The sequence below is a fragment of the Rhyacophila brunnea genome, unplaced genomic scaffold, assembly GCF_057557595.1.
Source record: "Rhyacophila brunnea isolate RB1 unplaced genomic scaffold, BYU_Rbru_1.0 scaffold_15, whole genome shotgun sequence".
Lineage (NCBI taxonomy): Eukaryota > Metazoa > Arthropoda > Insecta > Trichoptera > Rhyacophilidae > Rhyacophila > Rhyacophila brunnea.
This window is the reverse complement of record NW_028232806.1, coordinates 35,597,004-35,623,688: the sequence shown is the minus strand read 5'-3', so window position 1 is coordinate 35,623,688 and position 26,685 is coordinate 35,597,004. Positions and strand designations below refer to the sequence as shown.

General features: G+C 34.6%; 1 protein-coding gene across 6 annotated transcripts in view; it reads right to left on the bottom strand.

The window, feature by feature from the left end:
* Window positions 1–297: 297 nt before the first annotated feature.
* LOC147075274 (protein lingerer-like) overlaps window positions 298–26,685 on the bottom strand; it is a 50,872-nt gene continuing 24,484 nt past the window's right edge. For 4 of the 6 annotated variants that reach the window (XM_085942544.1, XM_085942545.1, XM_085942542.1 and 1 more), the window contains 11 exons: window positions 26,381–26,526; window positions 25,561–25,686; window positions 22,067–22,189; window positions 21,096–21,186; window positions 17,494–17,666; window positions 16,750–17,070; window positions 16,131–16,389; window positions 12,664–12,797; window positions 11,467–11,661; window positions 6,307–6,333; window positions 298–3,506 (listed from right to left, as the gene is read on the bottom strand). In XM_085942544.1, the coding sequence (XP_085798670.1) occupies window positions 3,390–3,506; window positions 6,307–6,333; window positions 11,467–11,661; window positions 12,664–12,797; window positions 16,131–16,389; window positions 16,750–17,070; window positions 17,494–17,666; window positions 21,096–21,186; window positions 22,067–22,189; window positions 25,561–25,686; window positions 26,381–26,526 (1,712 nt within the window). In that variant the 3' untranslated portion in view covers window positions 298–3,389. The remainder of the gene's footprint in view (window positions 3,507–6,306; window positions 6,334–11,466; window positions 11,662–12,663; window positions 12,798–16,130; window positions 16,390–16,749; window positions 17,071–17,493; window positions 17,667–21,095; window positions 21,187–22,066; window positions 22,190–25,560; window positions 25,687–26,380; window positions 26,527–26,685) is intronic. The other 2 variants (XM_085942546.1, XM_085942548.1) reach the window with 1 other exon arrangement.

The following is a 26,685-nucleotide window of genomic DNA, read 5'->3' as shown; positions in this document are numbered from 1 at the left end:
TTTTACAGTGGCACCATGGGTACGGCAAATGCGGCTTGCAGTTGTAGTGGTATTGTTTGCTAGCATTGAAACAGGCATTGTCGCAAGCAAGCAATGGTGCCACTGTAGAACGATTTACCTATAGCAGAGTGAATTAGTGTACAAAAATAAAAATTGATAAGGGTTTTTAATTTTTAAAAGTGGTTTAGAAAATTGTCAAGTTTTCAGGTTCTCAGTGATGTTTGAGATATTTTATTAGCAGTGAATGATGACGACAGATGATGGGATGGTTTGGTGAGTGAAATGAAAATCATATGGGACAGTTATGTATCAGAAGTTTAATTAGTTATTAATTTATACTATAATTGTTATAATTGCAGTTACAAAAACCACAACTAAATACAAAATACATATTGGGTACAGTAACCACAAAAATCACCGCTTCAAAACGTACATTACTTTAGCACTACAATTAATTAATAATCTTTTCGTGTTGGTACTCCCTCAACTAATAAAGAGAGTTTAATTTATACATTTATGATAGTTACACAAAGATTAGATTACATTCTAGCAGTAAATTAAGTAATTTATTAAATTAAATTGTGGTTTTTTTGCACCACCTAGCACTTAATGCACACACACGCACAAAACTTCTCCGATGCAGCCAAAATTAATCGCGCACGAAAACAAGGCGACTTTTAAAAAGTCGCCGCGAGAAAAATTCCCGTGCACAAATATACCCGATTGACAAGACGATACAACCATTTTTTTTCTTTTATTACAACACTATCAACATTGCCAAATCTGGCTTTCGATTTAAATAATTATTAAATATATATATATTTTTTATCAATTGGTTTGGCTGCATGTTTAGTTTTTGAAACATGTTTAAAATAATAAACATAATTTTTTTCTTACAACAATGTGGCAACACCCCGAGTACAGAAGATACAAAAACTGTTTTGATTATGCCTCAGTTATGCAGTGGTATATAACGGAAAATATTTACGCACAGAGTGGCTGATATTTTATTTTTCATTACAGACTAAAAAGGAATGCATATCAATATTGCGCCTGCAAACGTAGCGTTTGTTCGTTCGTAATTGAATCATGACTTCCTTCACGTAATCATCACAACAAATTCATTCCGAGATATCTTGAAGGCCATTTATTTAAAAGATTAATCCATTCGATGCGTGCCAATTTATTTCCGGCATTTTTTAATTGCATCGCAACATTCGAACAACGACTCGATCCGTAGCACAGTATACGGGTTAATACGTGGTATAGAAATAATTTATATCAATTTATTACCCCAATTAACATTAGCTAATGTGGATAATAAAATAAAGCCTTGTATAATTCAATGAAACGTTTCACGAGATTCCAAACTAACCTCTATAATATAAAAAAGAATGAATAATTTTATTTTGTTAGAAACAACGATACACTCTGTTTTCGTTTGAATAGAAGTCGCTAGTTACTTCAAACTTGATTAATTTGAAAGAATACACACAATTTTTTTAGTTACATTAAAAAATAATTCAATCGGCACATTGCAACAACATCCAGTAAAGCTTAGTCTAAAAAGTCAATTACGTTCAGTCTGAGTAATTTAAATACAATCGAATATATTTATGTGTAAAATGGTATGTAAAAACATACAAAATTATCTAAATAATTCAAGAACACGGCACATATTAGAGTAGGTATTAGGCAGAAACGATTAGTATAATTATTTTAGATGTGAGTCAAATACCTCGGCTCATGTGTGCACCGTGTCTTTTTTATGATGAAATAGTGGTTTATCAGGAAAAATAATTTATCAGGCAATATTCATTTATAGTAAAAATTACACAAATAAAATGTTTTATGTACAAGACGTTAACCAAATTTCATCAATAACCACAAAAATACCTAACCCAATCTGTGGAGTAGAATCGAATAAAGATATATTATATGTATTTTTTTAATTATACATTCTATGCAATTTTGTGTCTCACAATTTACTGAAATAAAATGAATAGTTAAATGACTTTCGGTAATGCTAGTTTTGAATAGTAAGTTAGTTGGCGATTTTGTCTGAAATCACAGGTTGGATTAGGTAAAAAAAAAAGAAAAAACCTTACAAGTAGCCTTTAATAAATCTTAATAAAATTTTTAATAACAAAATAATAGTAACCAACGCACTTTGCGAGTAACCCCAAAGGTATTTTATGATTATATTAAATTATCTTTACCTCCTCTCGAAACAAAAAAAAAAATATAAAAAAATTAAACAAAATAAAATATTACGATTTCAGATAACATATCACGACTCAAAAGAAAAGATAATTTTAGTTTTTAATTGAATTAAAAAAGAAATATTTCAGATCGATTGCGGTAATATTTTGTGTATATAAAAACGTGTTTTGACATAACATGATATTTTCAAAGTTCTTATAGAGTATCGGTAACAAGATACAAGGTACACATTTTTATTCCCCGCGTGTTTGTAAACAGTAATAAATATTCCAGATAGAAATAAACAAAATATTACATAACTATATGAAGACATGGTTGAGAGAAATTAGTAAAGAGTATATAATACAGAAAGTTCACTTCAATCGCTTCTACAATTGACTTATAAATTTATTGTCAATTTTTCGCCTCTATTTTACGAGATTTGTGTCTTGAATTTTAGAGAGGACACAACCGTTTGCCATACACGTCTGTTTAATAATGAAATATAAATGGAAACTGATCATTCGCAGTGATATAGAAATTATGAATGTCAATTGAAAGAGTATTTTGCGGATTATCATGCTATCCATAATTATTCTTCCATATCAAATGCGGCGACAGACCCTTAGTACAAATTGGTGTTTTAATAATTGAGACTGTGTCAAAAAAAGACAAATCCAATCCAGGAGATTAAACATAATTTGAGTCAATTGAAATGGAGTTGTCCATTTTCAATACTAGGCGATTCAATATTTTCTTCTAATAAATTGATAATTCATACATTCAGAATTACCGGAGATCAAAAATAAACATCGATGATGATGATTACTATTGATGCAATCATTAGTAATACTTTAAACAGAGAAATAAGACCTCTGAAACGGGTATACGTAATGTATTGTAATAAAAACTGGTTTAGTTCATTTAAATTCACTTTTAAGTAAGGTAAGGACAGTTAATATGCGCTTGAACACATCCATCAGCTATTGCAGAGTTTCCGGCGAGAGTAGATCGTTCCAACATTGCAGTAAGTCTCTTCCTGGCGTCAAAATGTACACAGCGCGTCTCACTCGCTCCAATTTGATTGGGCCGGTCTGTGATTGGTCGGCGCGTGCGTGTGCATGCCTCAAATGTGTGTGTGTAATTAATAATATGTGCGGAGTGGGCTTTGAAATCTTTTTGGGGTTTTAGTTCTGGTTCCAGTAGCCGGAGTACGCCTGCTTAGCTCCCCCTCCGCCTCCTCCGCCGCCGCCCTGTTTGCTCCCGCCTGAAGATCCGCCCCTGGAACTGTTTGTACCGTTGTCCTGCAAATGAAAAAGGGGCACATTATAACTCGGGCATTGTGCACAAATAAAATAAAAAATTAACTATCCATCAAGTCCTTACATATGTACCATTATTTTAATTATTTATTGAATAAGATTTATCCATAATTGATAAGCGAGGATTAAAATGATCCAAGTGCATAGATAAGAAAGTAACTAGAGTTAAACCTACTGAATAAATCAACTTCAGAGTTAAATTATACATAGGTAAGTATTTTGAACATTCTTGAAATGAAGTCGTCCTCTCAAATGATCCACTTTGATCTATTCCATGAAAAAATAGTAGTACATATTTCCTATTAGTTAAAAAAAAAACATTTTAATACACAGGAGTTAATGAACTGTAAATCCAATGTTATGGGTCGTCCATATATGCTGCCACACCCTAAGGGGAAAGGAGGGGATCTTTTATAATGTGATGAAGAGTAAAGCTAATTTTCCAGTCACGCTGACCGTCGGCGCTGATCGGCAAATATGTATTATCACTATGTAGTGTTTCCTAATAAAACTGATTGCTCAGTGCCGAGTAGCATCAGCGCTGACCGTACGCGCCATCTCTGCCAATGAGCGTTGCAGTGTCACGCTCAGCGTACGTTACGATGAGTACACAATTACAAAAACAATTTTGACAAGCATACCGCCGCCGACTGTACTTCGCGGCAATCCATATGAGACTAGAACGAGTCTGGGGTGACAAGTTAGCACCGAGCAGCTACGCATCATCGTCAACGTCACTAGAAAATCAGCCTAATAGGGATTGTAGAAAATGTGACATCGCAAATCTGACAAAATATAATCTTATTTTTTTGAGGATATATTATATTCTGTGAGAAATGGGGGAGAAGTTCCAAAATGTGACATTAAACAGGGGGGGTTAAAGATTTTGTGATGATAGTGGGAGGAGGGTTTAAAAGAATACTGAAAATCGTGCGACATCATTATTTTATGGACAACCTCTTAGAAATAAAATGTTTTTAACTTTCTACACACATAAATAGGTTTGTGATGACCGGCTCAAACACAATTTTTAGTTATATGCCACTTGTAGCACTTTAATCCTCGCCCCTTCAACTAGACAATAATTTTACTGCAAATATGAATAATTACCGATAAAACAGTAACGTAACACCTATGTAGATTAAAATTAGGGATGCAATTGAATTATCGAAAGAATAACAGTGGTTATGTCCCCAAAACCGATTAATAAACAGTACAAAAAAAAATATTCATCATAATGACATCGCATTTTTAATTTAAAACACAATTTTATGGCCCATCTGTCATATATTCTATACTAGATGACAATTTCCCTCCGAGGCGGACGAAACCGTCCGGTTAAATATGTAATACAAGTGAAATTAGTACTATAAAATTGTGTTTAATTTAAATAATATTACAAATATGTAATAGTTACATCAATAAACTTAAAAAAAAACATTTTTACTATCATGCACTTATTATTAAAGAATATAATAAAACAATACATAGTCGTAAAGACACTTACAGCCAAATTACATGAAACACCTCGCAGACTCATTGATTTTAGTAAGAAATTGTCACTCGAGGTACTTTAATTTTTTTTTTACTTACAATACCAATTTGATGTATGATTGTATGAGTATTCGACATGGCATTATGTAATGTCAATAGTGGACAAAACCTCCAGGTTTATTTTCGAATAGCATCAAATCCATTTTAACCATTTATGTCATTTTAAATCGTTGCAAAGACAGAAACAACCTTGCTGAATGCCATACACAATCAGAGTGATGTATTTGTTTCGTTGTTGATAAACACAAACTTTTCACGGAGGGGGAATGAAAATATTAAATATTCTCACTTCGTCAAGAAGTGGATTTGACCAAATTTGATAACCACTCCCTGTTAATGATAGTTATTAAAACAATGATTCAAACTTCAAATGGATCGTTCCGGTGCTTGTTGGGTTGCCAACTGAAAAATATTTTTTGGTCAGTTTGGTGGCTGGCTGGCTGGGTACACAAACATTTTTAATTTCTTTAAATGTCACTACAATCTGTTGTTGATTGTGTTTGAATAGGTAACAAGTCCCTAGTCGCCAAGTCTGGTCAGGCATTAATAGAAAATCTTCTATTTCACTTATGACTATAATATGTATAGATTTAAAGTGATATTTTTCAATTGGACCAAACCGTCGGTAAGTGCCTGCGAGTCTGCTCATGCAATTAGGGCATTAAAAATTTTGTAACATTTGATAACACAAAGAAGATTATATAAATAATTTGAATCACTCATTTAAAAAAAAAACTTGAATTTTCCACAATTAATGATACATAGTGTAATATTGGTTTCTACATTGTTTTATCAAATATTACAAAAATTATGAAGTGGTATTTGCAACTCTGTATCATTGTATTCATTAGTGAACGGACTCCTAATCGGTAACGTTATACATTGTAGATCAAGTGACTGTTTTGCAAAACAGATTTCGTGTTAAATTGAAAGAGGCACTGACATTTTTGTACAATATACATACACTAATGAGTTAAAGATTTTTAATATGCCACTTGTGTTTACCCAGATTGGTGAGCGCCGAAAGGATTAATGCATTCCAATTTCTCATTGTCATATTATCACAAAAATAATCATTAAGATCAGAAAATCATTTGAAAAAATAATCAACAATCAATATTAATTTCTACAATAAATGATTAAGGTTCGCAACATTCACTAATGACTTTTAAATGAAAAACTTCTGTCTAAAAGTAAACTAAACAATTGCAAAATAAGAATAACTTACCCTTCTATTGGCTACCCGAACATCCATCTATAAAACACAATACTGTTTGAAAAAAAAACATGCAAATGTGAATTAAAATAATGTAATAAAAGAAATGTGTTGAAATATAAGAATAATTAAAAAATAATATCTAAAATCATTCACAGTACATACAGAAAAACCTCTTTAATTCTAAATTTAAAGTATCAAATTATGTAATCGGAAAAAAAATACTTTTTTTATATTAATAATGTTTTTGAACAATAAGAAAAGGTTGAATATATTATGAATCATAAATATATGAATAAAAAAAAAATATAATTCTGATACGGAAATGGCGAACCCTCATCTTAAATCATTTATATTATTTTGAATAAGTACTGATACCAATTATCGCAATAAATGTCTAAATCTCCTCATAGCGGTATGTGCGAAAACAAACAATTTCACGAATTTTGAAATAACGGAATAAGTACCCACACTTGGCTAGAAAAAAAAACCAGTTATTTGGCAACTAGCCCTCGAATGCTTAGACGTGTCAGAACCTAAAAGGCTACCTTTTTCACGACAAAGTGCACGAACCTACTCTCCAATAAGAAAATTTAGGCAAAAGCCGGAAGGCGCTGTTGTCGACTAAATGGGAGGAACTTGTTAGTTTATAATGGAATTGCAGTTAAAAATGGGAGAAGCTTCTTAGTTCACAGTTTTAACACGTAGCCAAGAAGATATTGTTTGAGTATACCGGCCGATATAGAATTTTAAAAACAATTAAACACAATCACTGCTGACCTTTAAATTACCTTTTAATTACCACATTTAAATAACACGTTAATTATATCTAATGGCCAACTGCTCCAACCGCGCCAGTCGCGGTGTTAGCACTAAATGAGTTAACCTCGGCGAAAGCCTTAACAACAAAGTGCCGTGACATCTTCAAGATTATTAGATAAACTTTCATGTTATCTCCATTAGCATCCGAGTTCTATATATATCTTGTGTGAAAAGTTAAATATACCTATTGCCCTGAATCCATGGCTTTAATAAAATTAATTAAAGTCAAAACACACCCTTCTACATAAACCCCTCCCTCCATATCAGTACATAATATTCAGTTTGAATTTTGTGGGGTTAAAAATTCAAGGAAAACTACAGTAAATCTCAAATTATAGAGGTTTTTCTGTACATACCTACTGAAATACTCACATTACAATAAAGTGAAACAACCAACTTGATAAAAATGCATCTGCTACGAATTTATTGAAATGAAAATTTAATTGTATTTCTCAGAATGACAGATTCAGCAACAAACTATTGAAAATAAAAAAAGTCGTGTTGCCGTATTTATTGTAACGGGATTAATGTTCTGACATTGATAGCACTAGAAATCTGGAAAATGGTCTTAAAAAATCAGCTTGTTATCATTAATTGTAAAAAAATACCGAAAAATGTAAGACTCTTAGATATTTGGGTCGTCACCGTGTGCTCTTACTCTTTCTTTCCTTGACATTTCAGGCTCATGCTCATTGCAGAGGCCATTCTCAAGACATATTGCATCGAATTGTACTTTTAGAGTATGTATATGAATGCTAACACCACTCAAAGTGAGTCGGAAGGGGGTCTGTTCGAGACCAAACGCTGTTCAGAATTAAAAAGGGAGTGATGGTGTACTACCTCAGTTGTGATGACCAGAGATACCTGAGTGAATATTGGATTTTGCTGGTGCTGTAAGCGATGACGTTTTTAAACATAACCCATCGTCCCTATTAATATTATCAGGGTTATCACTTATTGCAAGGTGTTAGTAAAATTTATGGCCAATGACTGAGAACGTAAGGTTTTAATCAATGTGCCCTCTCATGTTCACTCACAGGCTTTTTGTCTGTTCAATGAGGCTTGATCTTGAATATGCCTCTCCAAGGAGCCTGATGACAAAAGAATGAGGAAGAACACACGGAGAAAAAATATCCATGAAAGTATCAAACAATATAGAAAGAGACAAAGAAGTACTCATTTTCCAAATTGCTGGCAACAAAATATACTATTTAAATATCTTAAATTAATATCAAATTGATGATCTATTTTCCATCACCATGACATAAATCGTTCCGAATACATATAAACTGCAAAAATTCTTGAATATAATATATAATTTAACTACATGCGGCCCTCGACTTTCGTACGTAATTGGTTCTTGAAAATGTGTACGAATATTGATTGTACGAAAGTAGAGCAATGTAAAAAATATATATCAAAAAGTTTACTTCGGAATATTATTTATCAATGGGTATAATAAAGTAAACGAAGCGTATTATCAATCAGGTGTTTTCTTTATGAACTTCTCAAGAGATAGTTGAATACCACCCTTTTATATATTCGAGAAAGTGATGGGGAGCGGAGGAGAGAAGAGTGACTGCATGGAAACGCACAATTTCAACATAAATCAACAAAAAACTAAATGTTAAGAAACAAACGAAAGTCAAGGGCTGCCTGTACGTACGATATTAACGTCTTATTTAAAAATATTTGAATCCAAAATTTGAACACAGCTTAGTTAAAAGGTTTCTCGGTCTTTACAGATGCACAATTGAAATGAAAATATTGATAGAAATTAAAAAAAAAAAACTTAAAAGAAATAAATCATGCCACAGTCTGATCAAAACTGATTGTTAGTGTAAGACCTCAGAGGCAGCGAATCGTTGTTGACATTGAACTACTTTACAAGCTGTTTGTTGGCGAATTTAAAAGCGGGCGATTCAGCTACTGCGATTGTGATGATGACACAAAACTTTCCATTCGCTGAGAAGCCAACAAGCTAGCGAATATTTTGACAGAACGTAGTTCGTTTTTTTACCGGGAGGTCGCTACCACGTTTTACTGCACAGACGCAGTAGGCCCACACGCCGGCGTGTAGCGTGTAAAGTTGACCGGCTCTCAACTTTTCTCGGTAGATTGTTTACAATCTGCTTGTTAGCTTGTTCGATGATGACACTGGGCGACTTTACAGGCAGATTGTAGATTCGCCAACAAGCAGCTCGTAAAGTAGCTCAATGTCATTGACGCTTTACTGCTAAGCAACTCTGCTTCAAAATTTTTACCTCAATGGAGTATTTTGATCAGACTATAATACTTTTTTATAAAATTATAACAATCTATTATTGCCTCGCATGCATAGAAAGATTACCCTAATCTTATTAGAACCTTGCTGGACATGCTTTTTTAATAATTTATATTTCTGTAAAAATACATCCATCTATTATTTATTGCATCATACATCTAAAACATTTAAAATAAATATTCAGTTTATTACAGGTGATAAATAAATAACACAGAAGAAAATGTTTTCATAGAAAAAATACAAATTAATATTCCAGAAAGTCCTAAAATCTTCTCAATATTGCAATTATCTTGTTGACATTTACAACAAAAATTAAATACCATCTTGTTATCCATTTCCTTGATTCAAATATTTTCACAATATTGAGAATGAAACAAAAAACAAACAATTAATAATCATTTACTTGTTTATTTTTTGAGACCTTTCATTATAACTACAAGTAGATTTTTAATGCTATTGTATTACATAAATATAATTAAGATCACTGAATTTCAAAAACTGATACTGTTTTCCAAGTTTATATTTAAAAGACGCCACAACCAATTTTAATCCATTATTTGTAACCACGTCAGTTTTTTAAATTCAGTCACATAATTATAATCACAAACTGAAATACATAGTATTCTTTTTATTAAATTTTGTCTGCAAATGGAGGTAATGCAAATTTTTTCAATTCAAATCAGATTCTGTAATGTAATAATGGCCTTTGGTATGCAACACAGCAAATTTTAAATCAAACAAATGACATAAATGGTTTATAAAAAAATTGTATGTCAATTAAATCGGTAACCATAGAAAAATATTACATGTCGGTAGCATCTGATGCATTGCTTCTTGCATCTTGCAACAATAATTTCAGGTATTTTTTTCTCCGGCAAATAAGTCCATAACAATGCTGCTACAAATGGCTTGCAATGCGGAACGACTCACAGCATTAACCTTTTCAGCTTCATATTCAAAGGTTCCTTCTTTGTAGATTTTGTAGAAGGTTTTGCTTCAACAACTTTGATGGCCACCCATGACAAATCCGCAATGCTACAAATCATGATACTTAAAAAGATGCCTGAATTCGTATTAATGCATCCTAATTTGAAATTACAGATTTAGAATTGATTGGAAAAAACTTTCATCCGGTGTTGCATTCTTAATAATCATATTCAGACAAAAGATAATATAAAGTGCATGATTAACCCGGTGCCATACCACAATGAAAAAAAACATTGCCAGAAATTTACTACAGAACAGTAGAATTCGCTCCAGTCCTCAATCTACAATATAGTTAGAGGTTGTGATCAAGAAATCATCAATGAGATTCTTGAAAATTCGAAAAAGTTCAAACAGAAAAAGAAAGCTGGCGATCGCAATCATAATTATAAAAATTCACCCGAAGAGCATGAAATTGAGGCATAAAAAATACAAGAAAGCGAGCTCTAGATTTTGATTGTGAAGCTTTATTTTAAAGTTTAATTTCTGGTTAAAAGCAATTTTGTCCGGATAAGATAAAAAGAAAGCTCTTGACTTTGGAACTTTCTTAATCTCTCTTACAAAAAAAAAACTATTACCCACTCTGCTATACTGAAGATGACCTTTTCAAGAAATTTAGTATTCGCTTGGTGGTAATTCATGATAATTATTAATAAAATGTGCTCTGGATCACTCAGTATTCATGACGTATAAAAATTGTTAAGACATTGTTGACACTTAGTAAATCAAATAGTGAACTATAATATCAAGAGTACGAAAATTATTGTCTGTGATTGTATTATTATAATTTATTATTGTCAATACTGTATGGTGTGGATAGACAAGGAACTACGTGATTTTGGACAGAGATTGTTGATAAAATTCCAAGTTATAATAATTGATTTAATGAGAAAAATCGTGGATGACAACTGAGGTAATACCGTCTAAAAACGTTCCTTGACCCCCGTTATAAAGTGATGATACATTATTGAAAAGATGTTACAGACGTTAGAAATTTATGAAATGCAGTGTGTCTCGGAAACGGTGTGGTGTGACACTAGGCTTAGGCATGTGTTTCGTGGTGGCGAGGCGTGCCATCTGACCTGGTGCTGCGGCTGATGATGCTGTTGCTGCGGGGGTGGCATCTGTGAGTGTGTGTGCTGCAAGTACAGGTGCTGCTGGGGGACGTACCCCGCCCCGCTGCCCACCCCTACTCCCACGCCCACCCCCACTCCTCCGGCTCCCAGCCCAAACGGCGGGGGCGGCGTCGCACTATTGTACGCCACTTTGTCATAGCTCTGCAATTGAATGGGACAATTGTCACAATGTGTTGAAAGCATCAAAGTCAGGGAAACCAATTGAGCACCTCACCTCACCTCACTAGTATTATCCTGCTAAATCTTCGCTTTAGAGATGATATTGATTAAACATGACGTGGCAGTTTACGAATAATGTGATACGCATCACTTATGGTACTATCTAAAATAAACGGTCGTTAAATGTGTTAAAATAATATGAGACTTTATTAATTTTAATAGAATTATGATTATTTTAGATGTAAATTGAGGAAAATATAAAACAAGGTAATAAATGGACTACTGTCCGACAAGAAGATCTAGGCAATAACCGGAAGTCGCTAGTGCGGAAGGAGGAGGATCTTGTTAGTTCACAGTTATAACACGTGGACAACTCGTCGCTATCCGGAAGGCGCTTCAATCGAAGTGCAGTTAAAAATGGGAGGAGCTTGTTATTGTTAGTTCACAGTTTCAACACGTAGCCAAGAAGAATCTTGTTGGACAGTAAAATGAAACAGGACTGCAGAAACTACACGCAAACAGCGAGAAAACATAAATTCCGCGCACATTAAATTGTGATTTCCCTGTTATTAGTTTTAGTTTGTATGTAAACAGATGTACAATGTGTTTTATGAACTAACGTGCAGAAAACCAATGCTGTTGCGAAAACACTATTTTTTCGTATAAGTATAATGCCTGGTCCACACCGGCAACAAGTCGCGCGACAACTCGTTAAATTTTACGATAATTATCATAATTGCTTAAGAAATTTTACGATAATTATCATGCTTATCGTAAAATTTAACGAGTTGTCGCGCGACTTGTTTTCGGTGTGGACCCGGCATAAGGGCTCAATTGTTGCTATCTAGTGGTGAAGACTCGATACTGACTCGTTATTTAACATTTACAGATAAAAAATAATTCAAACATGAGAATTATCTAAACATAACACCTAAAAAAGGCAATTGCCACGAATATTGCAAACTGTTTTCATGGGGCACTCACATTGACTTTATTGAGCGTGACATGTGTCTTTCCTCCACCGTACATAGTGCTATTGAGATCAGTCGCTGCCGATGTGGAATTGCTCACTCCGCTTTGCTTCACCACACTCGTTTGCTGTGTGGAACTGTACCCGCCTGTAATCACATCACATATTATACACCACATAACACAATTTAGACGGCTAACTTATTGTAACAATTATAATACCTCAATACAAATATGATAAACTACCGTTGATAGCTAGCTGCCTTGTGTATAGAATAGACCCACTGATGCCATAAATCACCAAAAAAGTTTGTGGGGGTTTATTTTATAATTTTGAATAACACAAGAGATGTCACATTTTGTTATATGTTTAGATGGAATTTAGACTTTTATTGACCCGGACTCATGAGAGAATAAATCTACGAGCTGTCCGTCAGTAGGTAGTAAGGATTTGTAGGTCTTTATTGACAGGTAGACACGTTAACAGCATCGCTGCCTCCGGCTCCGATCGGAGCCGCGTCACCACTCATAGTCGGTGCCACCGTATCCGATCGGAGTCGCCTGTATAGTAATCACGAAATTGTCATTATTTCACTGGCACTACCATTGAGTGATTTATTTCTTAGCTGGCATCTCAGATGAATATGTTACCGATATTTTTCGCTAGTTGGTTTTTAATTTGTTTTTTTATAGACATTTTTCGGCACTGTGTTTTATAAGGTCCTACCTACATACCACTTATCATTATCACTTATCGCATGTTCAGCAGTGGCAGCATTAGGTTATTTAGAATATTTTTCAGTATGATTTTATAAAGATAAAAAGTTTTTTAGTCAAGCACGCCACTGTTCAAAGAAAATATTAATTGGTCTTCATATTAGTGTTACTTAAATGGTTGCTTTGAAATTTGATACTTTTCATAATGTGGTGAACACCAAATCTCATAAAATCAATTAGGGACCCATCTCAGGCCATAAAAAATCCATAAAATAAATTGGGTAACATAATAATATTTTCGAGCTTTTACAAGGGCCTTCATTCACAAAACCACTTGAATGTTTTCAATGTCTTAAGTACTGTGAAAAATTTTATAATTTACGACTTGTTATAACATAACTTATTTATAACAAATACAGTTCAAGTTCAAGGGCAGTGCCGCGGCTCTGATCAGTGACATTATATTTAACTGCCGTATTGACATGTTTATCTATTTAAAAAATATTATGAATATAGTCATCACTTGTTTTCATTTACCTTGACCTAATTTTTACGTTTTCGTGGAATTGGCACATGGGGTCAATTCTATATACTAGGCAGCGAAACTGTTAAACACTATAACCATCCACAATAGCAGGTGTCTAACTATGGTCTTCAACTTTATAATCCCAAAAACCAAGCATCTTTTTTACTACAGGTTCATGCTTGTACTTTCACACCCTTTCAGACATATTATTATACTATAATAGGCAACACATTTGTGTGAACCATGGATCCTCAGTAAAAGAAAAATCTAAGAACTTAAGAGTAGCATAGTATAGAGATGCATGTTGGGTATGATGCGTTAGGACAGAATACAGATTAATTGAATAAGGGAATAAACAAGGCTGTGCAATGTAATATATGCCTATTAACCTAAAATGTATACGGACAGGGCAGATAACTCGATGAGACAATCGCCAGACAAATTAATCCAGAAGTACCTAAGAGGTAGAAAACATTAGAATAGAAATTATTAAGTTTGGCGGAAGTACGTGGTAACGCTCCACATAAATGAGTGAAAAGTAGTGGTTCACTTGGTCAAGTTCACTATGCACCTTAGCCGGCTCGCACATCTAAACTCGTCTCTTCTGCATTATGTCGATGTGACGTCATCGTTATTCACAAAACATACGTTGCCAAATGAAGCTCCCGCACATTGGTGGAATGTGACTTTTTAGTTTGAAAAAAAAAATCCAGTGTTGCTAGCAACAAATCGCACGCGTCTCGGGCTAAGAGTCGAAGCCGCTAGTGTTGCAGTTACGGATACGCACACGTTACAAATTGGTCATTCCTGTGTAGATGTCAAAGCTCGCCGGTCACTGCATCCCATACATATCCATATTTCAAAAGGTTACGCGTGACTGTCGCTAGGCGGTGCGGTCTTCATATTATGCAACATCTGTGCGACATTCCTAGAAGGTTTGATTTATTGCTGTGCGGCAGACGAGGCTAAAGACCGACAAGTTTAGATATGTGCACCAGCTTATAGCGCAATCAACAGAAGAATGGTGTCAGATTCTAATGGCAGTACAGATGACTCATTCAAGTGCTGATTCACTGCTTTCAAACGACACTACACTAATAGGGTGTTCATCCAAAATTTTCGAATGCGATTTTATGCCAGATATATAATACGCCCGTATAATTGCGTTCATCCAAATTTAGTACATAAGCATCTCGCCGAACCCGAACACCTAATGCCCCTCTACCATAAGTTTAGCGAAACCGATTGCTAAATTTGGCAGAGTCCATTTTTGACAGATCGCAACTGACAGCCCGCGTTTGTTGATAATTGTCATAGGTTCTTGTTTTCTTCCGTATTTCATTATGATTCAGTGTATTATTTTGATTATTGTCTAATGGTACTATCTATTTTACAATTGATTCTATAATTGGTGCTTATTTTATTCAATCATGAATGCTTTATTTATAGGTAGTAAACTTTGCTTTCGTAGATAAAGCTAATCTACAATGCCGCAAATTTCGTAAAAGAGGCGACGCTTTCAAATTTAGGAGTCTCGTTAGTAAATACACATCAAACGCAGATTCATGAAATCAAATAAATACAAGTAATATAATATTTTGAACAACTCAATTCACATGATTATGCTGGAATCGATTTATGCATAATAATTATATGGTAGGTAGGTATACTATCACGATAACCATTTACTTTCATTTGTTTATATTGTAATGATTATTTATTCAATAACGTTTATTCGGCATTCGGATTATCCGGCCATAATGTAGCATTAATCGAAAAATAAAAGAAATAATATGAAAGTAAATGTAATAGCGAGTTCAAAATATATGGACCACTAGGGATATCTAGCGGCAAAATGTCAGAAATTGTAATTTATTTGACAGTTAAGTGCCCATAGACATCAAAAACTGACCATAGAGAAAAAATATTTTTCTGTTTTAATATAAGGAATACTTGTTTCAAATAGGCGCGCATGTACAAACACCGTTATTTGAATAGAGCATAATGGAACAAGGCGGCGCCCGTATATACAAATTCGAAGCTAAGTGGGTGAACACTCGACAAGTTTTATTACGGCAATAAACGGTTTCGGCGTAAGGTGAGACCGTCATAAACCATTCGGTTCGGCTTATTTCCATGGAAACCCTGTTACACTGTTCCAAAGTGATTTCGTCATGGCCGCAATGCCAGAAGAATCTGTACTTCCTCTACCGTATGTGATGCTTGTTTGAAAGCTAACCTGTCTTATAGTCCTGGTGGGCGTTGTGTTGCTGCGCGGGCTGCGGCAGAGCCACGGGCGTGGTCACTTGCTGCTGCTGTTGCTGTGTATCGTATTGTTGCAACGGTTGCGCGGCGGGTTGTGGCTGAGGTGCCGCATAGCTCGTAGCCCCGCTGGCATACCCTCCGCCGCCACCACCAACCCCCACTCCGCCTACACCAACTCCTACTCCTTTGCCACCAGCATAACTCGACGAAGCTGCGCTGCCACCTGTCGCTATCTGAAAAATCGCAATATAACTTAATCTCCTAGTATCTGTGCGTCAAGCGTAAACTAATTGATTTCAAGGTTAATTTCTATTTTCTACAGTATCTTATTTTCAAATTAAAATATGTCTATTTCTATTAGATGATAAACTCTTTATAGCAATAAATACATAAAATTGGACATAATCGGTAGTTTTTTTGTATGATTTTGGTGTTTTTTAGAAATTACACTGACGATGTACAAAATTGTTGTTCAATTTTAACCATATGTGTGACTTACCGGTAATTGTTATTAGAAATCTCAATTAGCCTATTATTTATTTTTACAACACTGAATTTATCTTTTGCTAAAAATAATGGAGCATAGATCTTACTTGGTACATGGGAGGGGTGCCGTAGGGCTGAAAGCTTCCAGGAACAATATTGCCTCCATAGAAGTAAGCGTAAGGCTGCATAGCCGCTCCAGCCGCCCCCAAGAGGGCGGCCGTGGCAGGCTGCTGCCCCTGGCCCTGCCCCTGCTGGCCTTGCTGGTGTGGCACTACCGCTTGCACCTGCGCCTGTTGTGAGGGCGAGGGTGCGTCTGCTCTCCCAAAGCGACCGTCCGCTGATCCCAGAGAGGTGAATGAGGGCATGGAAGCGTCACGGCCAGCGCCGCCTCCCCCACTACTGCCATAGCCCATTTCATAGTACCCCGTCTGTCAACATTACGGAAAACTTAGACATCTATAAAGTAAAAACAGTTTGATTTGAATACTGCAGTTCATTCCGATATATTAAAAAAAAAAAAAAAAAATAATTCGAAGCCCTGATTATGAATCTAAATAATGATGGTTCATTGTATAGATAAATTAGTTTAGGGTTGTAACACATATCGCAAGACATGTTTATCAGTGTACAGTGACCATGATGGTTGCTAGAAACAAGTAGTTAATTTCATCGTACAAATGTTTTCTTCAGTCTTTCGTTCTAGCATTTCTTTACTACGATGCAATTGCAATTTAATACTTTTCTGCATATTTTGTTGGTTGGATTAATGTTTGTTAATTGGAATACTTGGTTTTCAAGAACCTCAAAAAATCACATTCGACAATAATGACGTGTGTTAACAATTGTCTCACCATATGATGGGGCAACCTCTGCTGGAGCATCTGCATCTCTTCATAGGTGTAGGCGAGGGGCTGTTGGGGGTAGAATGGTTGGCTCATGATGTACTGACCCATCATGGCGTTCACATGCCCCGCCGTGCCACTCGCTGACCCGCTGCTCAAGCCTGACGTCGCTATTGATTTACCTGCAAATTACTCATTTGATTTTTATGACATTCATTAAAATCCATCGCTTCATTTCAGTTAATTTGAAATATCTGTCATGACAAGTAAATGATGTCACTATAGGCAATTCAGGAGATATCGGTGACTACACTGTGACTGTCATAAGAATTCACTACTGTCTTGCCGCTTTTAGTAAACCGATTAATTTATTATATGGGATAGGCCTTTAGCTAAATTCACATAGATTTGATGTACACACACATTACCTGGCAGTTCGAAAAACATTCATTAGTCATTCATTGGTCGGCGTATTGGTATTAAATGGTATTCAGCCAATGAGGTATCGACTGATTAGTATGGAATGGTTTTCATTCAATGAGATTTTATATCGGGTTTGTCCAAACTGATGGTGGGCAATATACGATCCTCATTTGTAAGAATGTCTCCATTAGCACAGTGAAAAAATCACAGGCACCACATGCAAACATTTGACATTTCATTCAATACTTTTTATACTGTGATGAGCTTAGTTCTAAATTCGATAAGTACCTGACGATTTATGATGGTATATATAACCGTGGCTATTAGACCCTTACAATTTAAAAATATTTGTTACTAATAAAAAAATCGCAAGGGTTTCGGTTCTACAAAATAAAATTTGTAATGTTGGTTCCATTATTCAACTTTTTTCTTCAAAAAACCTAATCCTACAAAAGTGGAGGAACCTTCAAATGCTCTAAAAAGATGCACTTTGTCATAACAGAATATCTATCATTTATAATACTTCACAATTGCAGAAAATACCATTTGGTTGTCGTAAGATTTCAGAGAGAAACAAACGCAATAGCATACATTTTTTTCAAGAATTATATTATAAATTCACCTCATTCACCATCATTCAACTTAATGATGGTATGCACAGTACCAGACAAGTTCTCATTCAAACCATGTGTCCATATCTACTGCTTACATACAGAAGATGTGGTAAAACCTACATAAGTAAAAATTGGAACCCAATGTGTTAAGTAATATTTTAAATTTCAATAATATAATTTCGAGTTCACAGATTCTTCATATATATTTTTATATACATTTGTAATAGTGACAATAAGTTCGTGTAGGTACATTGTGTAGTGAAATATTTAAAGTTAATTTTTGTACATTGCGATCAAAATGTCTGCGCGTGATAGTGTATCCGATGAGGAAGCCCAAGAATCCATTGAATACTTGGATTCCGATTATGAAATGGAAACTGATGATGAAGGAGAAACAGGGCTGGCAGAACCACACAATATTGACGACCCTTCTGATGTTGACCATAATGTGGGAGAGGCTTCCACTTCCACCTCTGGACATGAAGCACCAGAGGCTCCACGTCAACCGTGGACCGCGGGACCATTTGTGCCAATTGTGTATGACTTTGACAGTTTTAACACTGGTGTTAATCCAAGTGTAGGCTTGAATGAGAATTCAAGTGAAATGGAGTTTTTCACACACTTTTTAAATGAAGATATAATGGGTAAAATAGTGAACTTTACTAACGGCTATCACGATCATCTGACCAACACACAACTCCACACACCTAACGCCCGAATTCATAACTGATATGATACTTCCATAAGCGAATTGTACATATTTTACGCTGTTACCCTATTGATGACGAGAAACCGCCGTCTTACAATAGAGAAACTATAGAGGAAGGATAGATGGTCAGAGATCGTTATGAGCTAATTTTGCAAATGCTTCACTACTCTGACAGTGAAACCCCTGCCGGTGATAGACTTTACAAAATTAGAACACTTCTCGACCACTGCAGAAATTTGTTCAAAGACTCAATGTTGCCGAATGAAAACCTCTGTATAGATGAAAGTATTATAGTATTTCAAGGACGACTTATATTTAAGCAGTTTATACCTTCAAAAAGACATAGGTTTGGGATTAAGTTATTTGTGATTTGTGATGTTGAAACTGGATATATTTTAGATTTTATAATTTATTGTGGCGACGGAACGGAAATTACCGATAAATAAATAAAAATAAATACCCTAAAAAAGGGTGAAATAAAATCTTTAAACCGACACCCTTTGCTTGTGTTGAAATGGCATGACAAAAGGGAGGTAAACATGATAACTACCATGCACGACGACTCAATGGTGCCCACACATAAAACCAATAGAGCCACAGGACTACCCATTATAAAACCGAAGTGCGTTGTTGATTACAACAAAAACATGGGCTCTGTCGATAAAGTTGACATGATGTTGAGTAGTCTGTCGTGCATGCGAAAAACAATTAAGTGGTACAAAAAAGTTGGTTTCCACATCATTGATTTATTTTTATTAAATGCTAGTATTATTTACACAGTCATAACCGGTAAAAAAACTTCTTTGGCCGATTTTCAGATTAAAGTAATTCGTCAATTAATAGAAAAATATGGTAGTGCCTCAAAACCTTCAACATCATTAAATATACCTTCTTCCAGTAATAATCCAAAAAGAATGTTAAAAACCGAACTTTTAAAACATTTGCCACGTCAAGTTCCCCCAACTGAGAAAAAAGTCAAAGCATTTAGGCGGTGTCGGGTATGTTCCCAATCTACCATTAAAAATACAAAAAGAAAAATGACAAATATTATGTGTCGAGAATGTGGTGTAGCTTTGTGCCCTCAGCCCTGTTTTTACGATTACCATGAAACTATTAAATTTTAAACTCTTGTCCGATAAAATTTTATGTTAAGTGTTTTGAAATAACCCCTCAATAATAAATAAAGTGATTTCGTAATATTTTTTATGTGCTCTGTAAAATATTAATGTGTTCTGTGTTTGAAGTGGGGTTCCCACATATTGTGCCCTAATAAACTTGTCATCGCGCAAGTGTCCATGCCACTTGAAGTACGACAGTGGCGCCTGGTATGTACCTATGCATGGTTTTTTTACTATGGGACGTGTTTGTTCAAGCTCTATCGCCTCATTTAAGTCGTATTTGTTTATTTTTAGATGTCGTAAAATTATTAGGAATGTATATTTATCGGTTCTACTGCTTCTCGGATTTTTAATGACAGTTTTTAACATGACAGTTTTTAACGAGTTATGATATGATTTATGATTCGTAAAAATCACGCCGCCGACAAATGACCATTGGCGCGACGAAAAGGTTAATGGCGGTTCTGGTTGAGTTTTTAAATTTATGGAATGAGGGTTCCGACAGATTCCGGTTCCAAAATAATTATACAGTTCTTCGAATTTGTTATGTTCTTCACATACTATAAAAAAATAAATAAAACATACAAAATTTTGGTGAATGATCATATTATGAATAGAATGATAATACATATAGGTATACAAAAAAAACTACTTTAAAATGCTGAATTGCCTAACTAAGCGAATGTACTGAATTATTTGAGAGAATTAATCCGTATATAGGAGAATATGACTTGAAACATTCATTACCTAATGAAGTTGAGCTTTTTGATGACTGCGTTGACTGCGCTGTGGGTGTGTTTGATAAACTATTACTGGCTGATGTCACCGCGCTTTCATACTGAAAATAACAAAATCAATAATCCATCATTATTCCAAGCGTTATTCGCAACCTAGGAGGTTAATTTATTATTAAAATACAGGTAAGTTTGTAAGAAAACATTAATTAGTAATAATCCAATTATTATTGTTAATATGTATTAGCAAAAAAGCTTTCATAGAGAAAAATGTGTTAATCGCTTTATAAGGTGGTTTAGTGTAGAAACTATTTTATATTGGATGTAGTATAAAAGAATGATTGATTTATACAATATTTTTACAATTTTTTGACACAGGGCAATAAATAATATGACGCAGTGATTCCCCTGTCAAAAATACTAAGCAAGAATGAAACCAATTTCGGTTGTGAAAATAATTAATACAAATAATGATTTCCATAGTCTAAATAGAGCAACTGAAAAAAATTAGTCCATAGACATAACTATTACACATTGATGTTTACTATAGAGATACAGTAAATTTTAACTCTTGGTTACAAAGATGCCTTGAATTAGGAATGAGGTGTTCCCTCGTACAAAAGACACTTATGGTAAATCTTTCTTCATCCAATGAATTTTTTCACGATGGTGACGATCAAATATTATAAAAGACCATTTTGCATAAATATTAGAGTGAGTCACACGAAAGCATGGGAAGTTAGTTTTGTTCCAAGCGCATCTCTATTTGTTCAGTGATCTACCAAGGCACTAACACTACCAAGGCACAATCGGTGGTTCTAGGATCGAGAACAGGCGTTTGCATTTTACCACCCTCTTCAAAGAAAAATGATAAATAAAATAAAGCGATCCGGTCGAAATATAATAATATAATACAAAAGAAAACTCCAAAGGAAAATAAAACAAAAGGGTTAGGTTAAGAGTATGTTTTAGTGTGATCCTTACCTGAGAGTCTTTGACATTAGATGAAAGCTTATTGGAATTAGTCTGCATACTGGTTTGGTAATTGTTATAGGGAACACTGGCGGCGGTGTACAAACCGCTGTTGCCGTAAACTGACGATGAGTTCTAGACAACAAACAAAAAACAGTTCCTTTGTTGTCACATTCGCCAAGGCAGATACATATTATTTCATTTATACACACACATGCGTTTAATTGACAACTAATACATGGCCCCACGGCAATATTCGAAACGGTTTTCAGAGCCTTCTAAAGGTAATGTCATTCACTTTTGCTTTCAACTGATGGATTTATGATAATCTAAAAGAGTGAAATTCAAAATTCACAAAGAAAACAATGTCACTTGAACACAAAATTATTTATGATAATACATTTTACATAATTTTATCATTAGAATTCAATGATTTGTTTTTTTATGTAGACAAATGGGATTATGTATCAATAGAATACTTAGCTGTTTCAAACAAATCATGTAGAATATTTTTAAATGTGACAGAATAGTTCTGCACACAAGTGACAACAGGTTATTGGCATTAAGAGTTAATCTTTTTTAAATTTAAATTAACACAACAAAGGATTTAAAACAGCTTTGCTTTTGATTTCTGGTCTCGCATCACTGTAACTGAAATTTCCAATTTCAGCATAGGATTTTTCCATAACGGTAAAGATACAATTATTGTATTTAAATACAAAGGATGGAATCTGTCTATTCCAGATCGGATTAGCGTTTTCACAGTACTTAATTCACCACACTGAAGCGATCAATGCCCAAAGTTGAATTACATTTGAGAACATTCCAAAAATTTGCATTGAATATTATACGTTAGCAATAACCACTGACAAGAGCTACAAATTTGAAAACCGACCAGAAAAACTGAACCACGTTGCCAGACCGTCATTTTTCTTTAAACGCAAACATATCAGTTTTGTTTTTTTGGTCAGAATCGACAACGTTCTGTGGTCGTGTCCGGGACCACAAAAACACAAATTAAAGCATGTGTTGATAGAATTTATAATTTCTCACGATTGCTAAATTCTAAAAATTCACATGTGATTCAGGCTGATATATTAGCTTCAGATTATTTAAAAATCAAGACGCACGAGATAGAGACTATGTCTATGACAACCTTACACCTTACATACCTGCTGTTTTATAATTTTTAACTGTTTCATTAGAATTTAATTGAATACTCTTTGTACAAAGAATTCACCAATAACACATAAGATAATATTATTGTGTACGTATGTATCCATATTCCAATAAAAGAAACAGTGTTATGTGAAAATGGCAGATATTTAAGATTGCAAGCATAGTAAAGATAGAATGATGATTTAACAAATAATAGTGTGAAATATAAACATGAGAATGGGCCCCTTAATAGAAAGCATTTAAAAAATTAAGTAATGATCTTCCTGTCAAAGGTCTATCAACATCTATCACACGTCTATCAAAATCGGCAGCTTTATTCCAGTAGAAATATTGCACCTGCATGCGCACCACATTGATTTAGTAATTGAGAGAATGGGATGAATTGGCACCACCAACCGGACACTGGATTACAGGATGACGGACATCTGGGCTCTGCTGTCAAAGAAATTTACGTATATTACGACTAGACCGAGTAAGCAGCAACAAGCAAGTATCGACCTATAATAAATCGAGGTGTATGATTGGTATGCTTTCACATTCCAATTTTGCACTGAACCGCAACAATATTGCACAAGAACCATTTGAAAAGCGTGTCCGGAAACTTGTACGTATGCAGTTCGCCGTATCACACTTCACCGTTAAATGTTGTATCGGAAATATATGACCGTATATTAAAGTCCGTCAAACCTCTTTGGGTCGTATAGTAATCTCTGTCACGTAACCTTGCCATTTGGAATAAAAACATGAATAAACCAATCGAGTGCTTGGAATATACTAATACAATTATACGGCGTACGTGTGTAAACCAATCGAGTGCCCGGCTTTTACTAATACATTTATAAAGTTGTGTATACACACAAATCCTTGTCACTGTGTACAATGGCAAGGTTACGTGGAGGATAGTCTACTGACATAAAATTCATGTCTAAATAAAACATGGTTCTTGCCAGTTTGCACTTTACAGGAAGCCAGCAGCAAACAAATTTAGAAAATAGCCGATTTACTGAATTATTTGTTAGGTTAGGTTTTCATTCTTGAATTCATGAATTTTGCCAAAATCAGCTATGAAAATTGAATTAATGTTCGTACTGAATCTAATAAAATTAGAGACCGTATAGTATACGGTCACATCTTTCCGATAAGAAAGCTGACGGCAAACCGTGCCACGGTGAAATGTTTTATGTACATGTAACCTGGAAAAGAAACAACATTCTTCAATATATTTAAACAAACTTTTGATTGGCACAATAGCAACAACCGAACATATTGCACAATATTGTTGGTCGATATTTTGAAGATCTGTGCAGTATGACATCAAAAAAAAATTAAAATATATTGTGTAATATCGATAAATTTGTAAACAACCATAAACCTCGCTTTATTCCCGGCAGATATTTTATATTAGACTTGCTGGAGCAGTAGTAGTCATCCAGTTGGCAGTGCTGAATCGTCTTAGACCCGTAATAATTTATAATGGGCACACACTAAGGCGCTAAATATTGTGATTATAGTGTTATTCTGCTAGAATATGGGCTGCAGGATACAATGTTACTTACACCTTTGCTTGTGAAATGAAGAAATGTGTCCAGAAACAAAACACGTTTTGGTACACCAAAATAAATAAAAACGTAAGCATGTTAGATAAAAGCAATCGAATGAGATTATTCAAGGTGTTTAGTTACAAAAAAAAAAACAGTTCAAACAAAATAAGTCGAATTCCATAAAAACAAGGAGATTTGAAGCGCTTACTTTCAAAAGCGGCTAAAACGGTTTTTTGAGTTGAATATATATTTTGATGAATTATATTTGTCTACCATAGTATGGTCTGAGTTTTAATTTCAAAACTCAGCTAAATATGTCAATATTAATTATTCTAAATCTAGCTTAGTTTCAAAATCGGCTAAAACAGTAGTAAAAGATATAAAATATGTTATTTCAATTTATCTCAAAATTGCATAAAACCGTTTTAGCCACTTTTGAAAGTAAGCGCTTCATTGATCAAAATAAAATTGCAACTTATATATAAGGCACGACAATCGAATGAGAATTTTTTTTCCAAATTACTTGCCACTTCAGAACAGAAATCTATCAATGAAATCTATTGGTTGATTCTGAAATTTTATTGCGTCTGAATGACATGTTTCATTCATAAATATTTAACAAAAACAGAACATTCATACAGATATATCTTTGTTTAGATTGAATTCGATTTATTATATTATTACTACCAAGGTGTGTTGTTTTGAGCACACATTTAAACGCGCTAGTGAAAAAGCAATAATAATAATTCTTGTACAGACATCGGTCGAGAAGGTCAGCGTACATACCTGGTACGTATTAATGGGCTGCGTGTGTTGATATTGGTTGAGGGTATTGGTGGGAGGGTATGTGACGGAAGCGTTGCCTGATCCCAGGCTTTGTACTGCTGTAAAGGACGGTACACTCGAGTTTACCTGAAAATAAAACACATATTTAGAAGTGCACAATTGGACGGAAGCCATTCTTGATAGAGACAAATAGAAAGTCGTGTACATTGCAGTACAGTATAAAATCAGTGTCCGGGCACACATGCTGTTTGTGGTACCCCATATGCCTGAAAACTTATCCATCTTCTCGAGTGTCTTCCTATGCACACTTAGTTATCAGGTAAAATACAACAATGGTTAGTAGTTAATAGTGAGTATTACAATGGTATATAATAGTAAAGTGTAATAAAAACAACAATACAATACATGTATGTGATTTCTCGAAAACCTTTTCTGCGGTTGTCTCACTGCTACTAATTCACTACCACTTTACTATTGCCATGGACCTCTCAGCCTATTATGGTATTAAAGAGAATAAGAAGGGTTATTCTTTTAAAGATTCGCCGCCGGTATAAAAATCCTCGACAAGTTCATTTCCTATGAAATAAAATTTATAACCCTGATTCCACAGTTAATAGTCAGTCATGCATTAGACCAGAGGTCACTAAAATGTGAATGAGGAAAATACATCGTAAGAAGTCGCAGAAAAAATGAGTTCATTAAATAAGTATGGTTTATACCTGTGAATACGGAGACCAGAGGTCACTAAAATGTGAATGAGGAAAATACATCGTAAGAAGTCGCAGAAAAAATGAGTTCATTAAATAAGTATGGTTTATACCTGTGAATACGGATTGGCGGGGTAGGCGTGGTGGGGTTGCGTATGATAGGGTTGCTTGTAGGTTTGATTTGGATATGAGTACGGTGACTGCTGGCTGCCCTCCGATGCAGACGATGACGACTTGCCCGTCAGCTGACTTTCGATGCCTGCAACAATTCACAGTATAATTAATGTACATAGTTTGGAAAAGCTTCAGAAAAGTCTAGAGCTAGTCCCAAGTGCCTTCATTTCCGTTTCGGTACAAGTATTGTCACGAATGGTTGTAGTATTAGCACTGAACTGGAAAGGATTATCTTAATAATGTT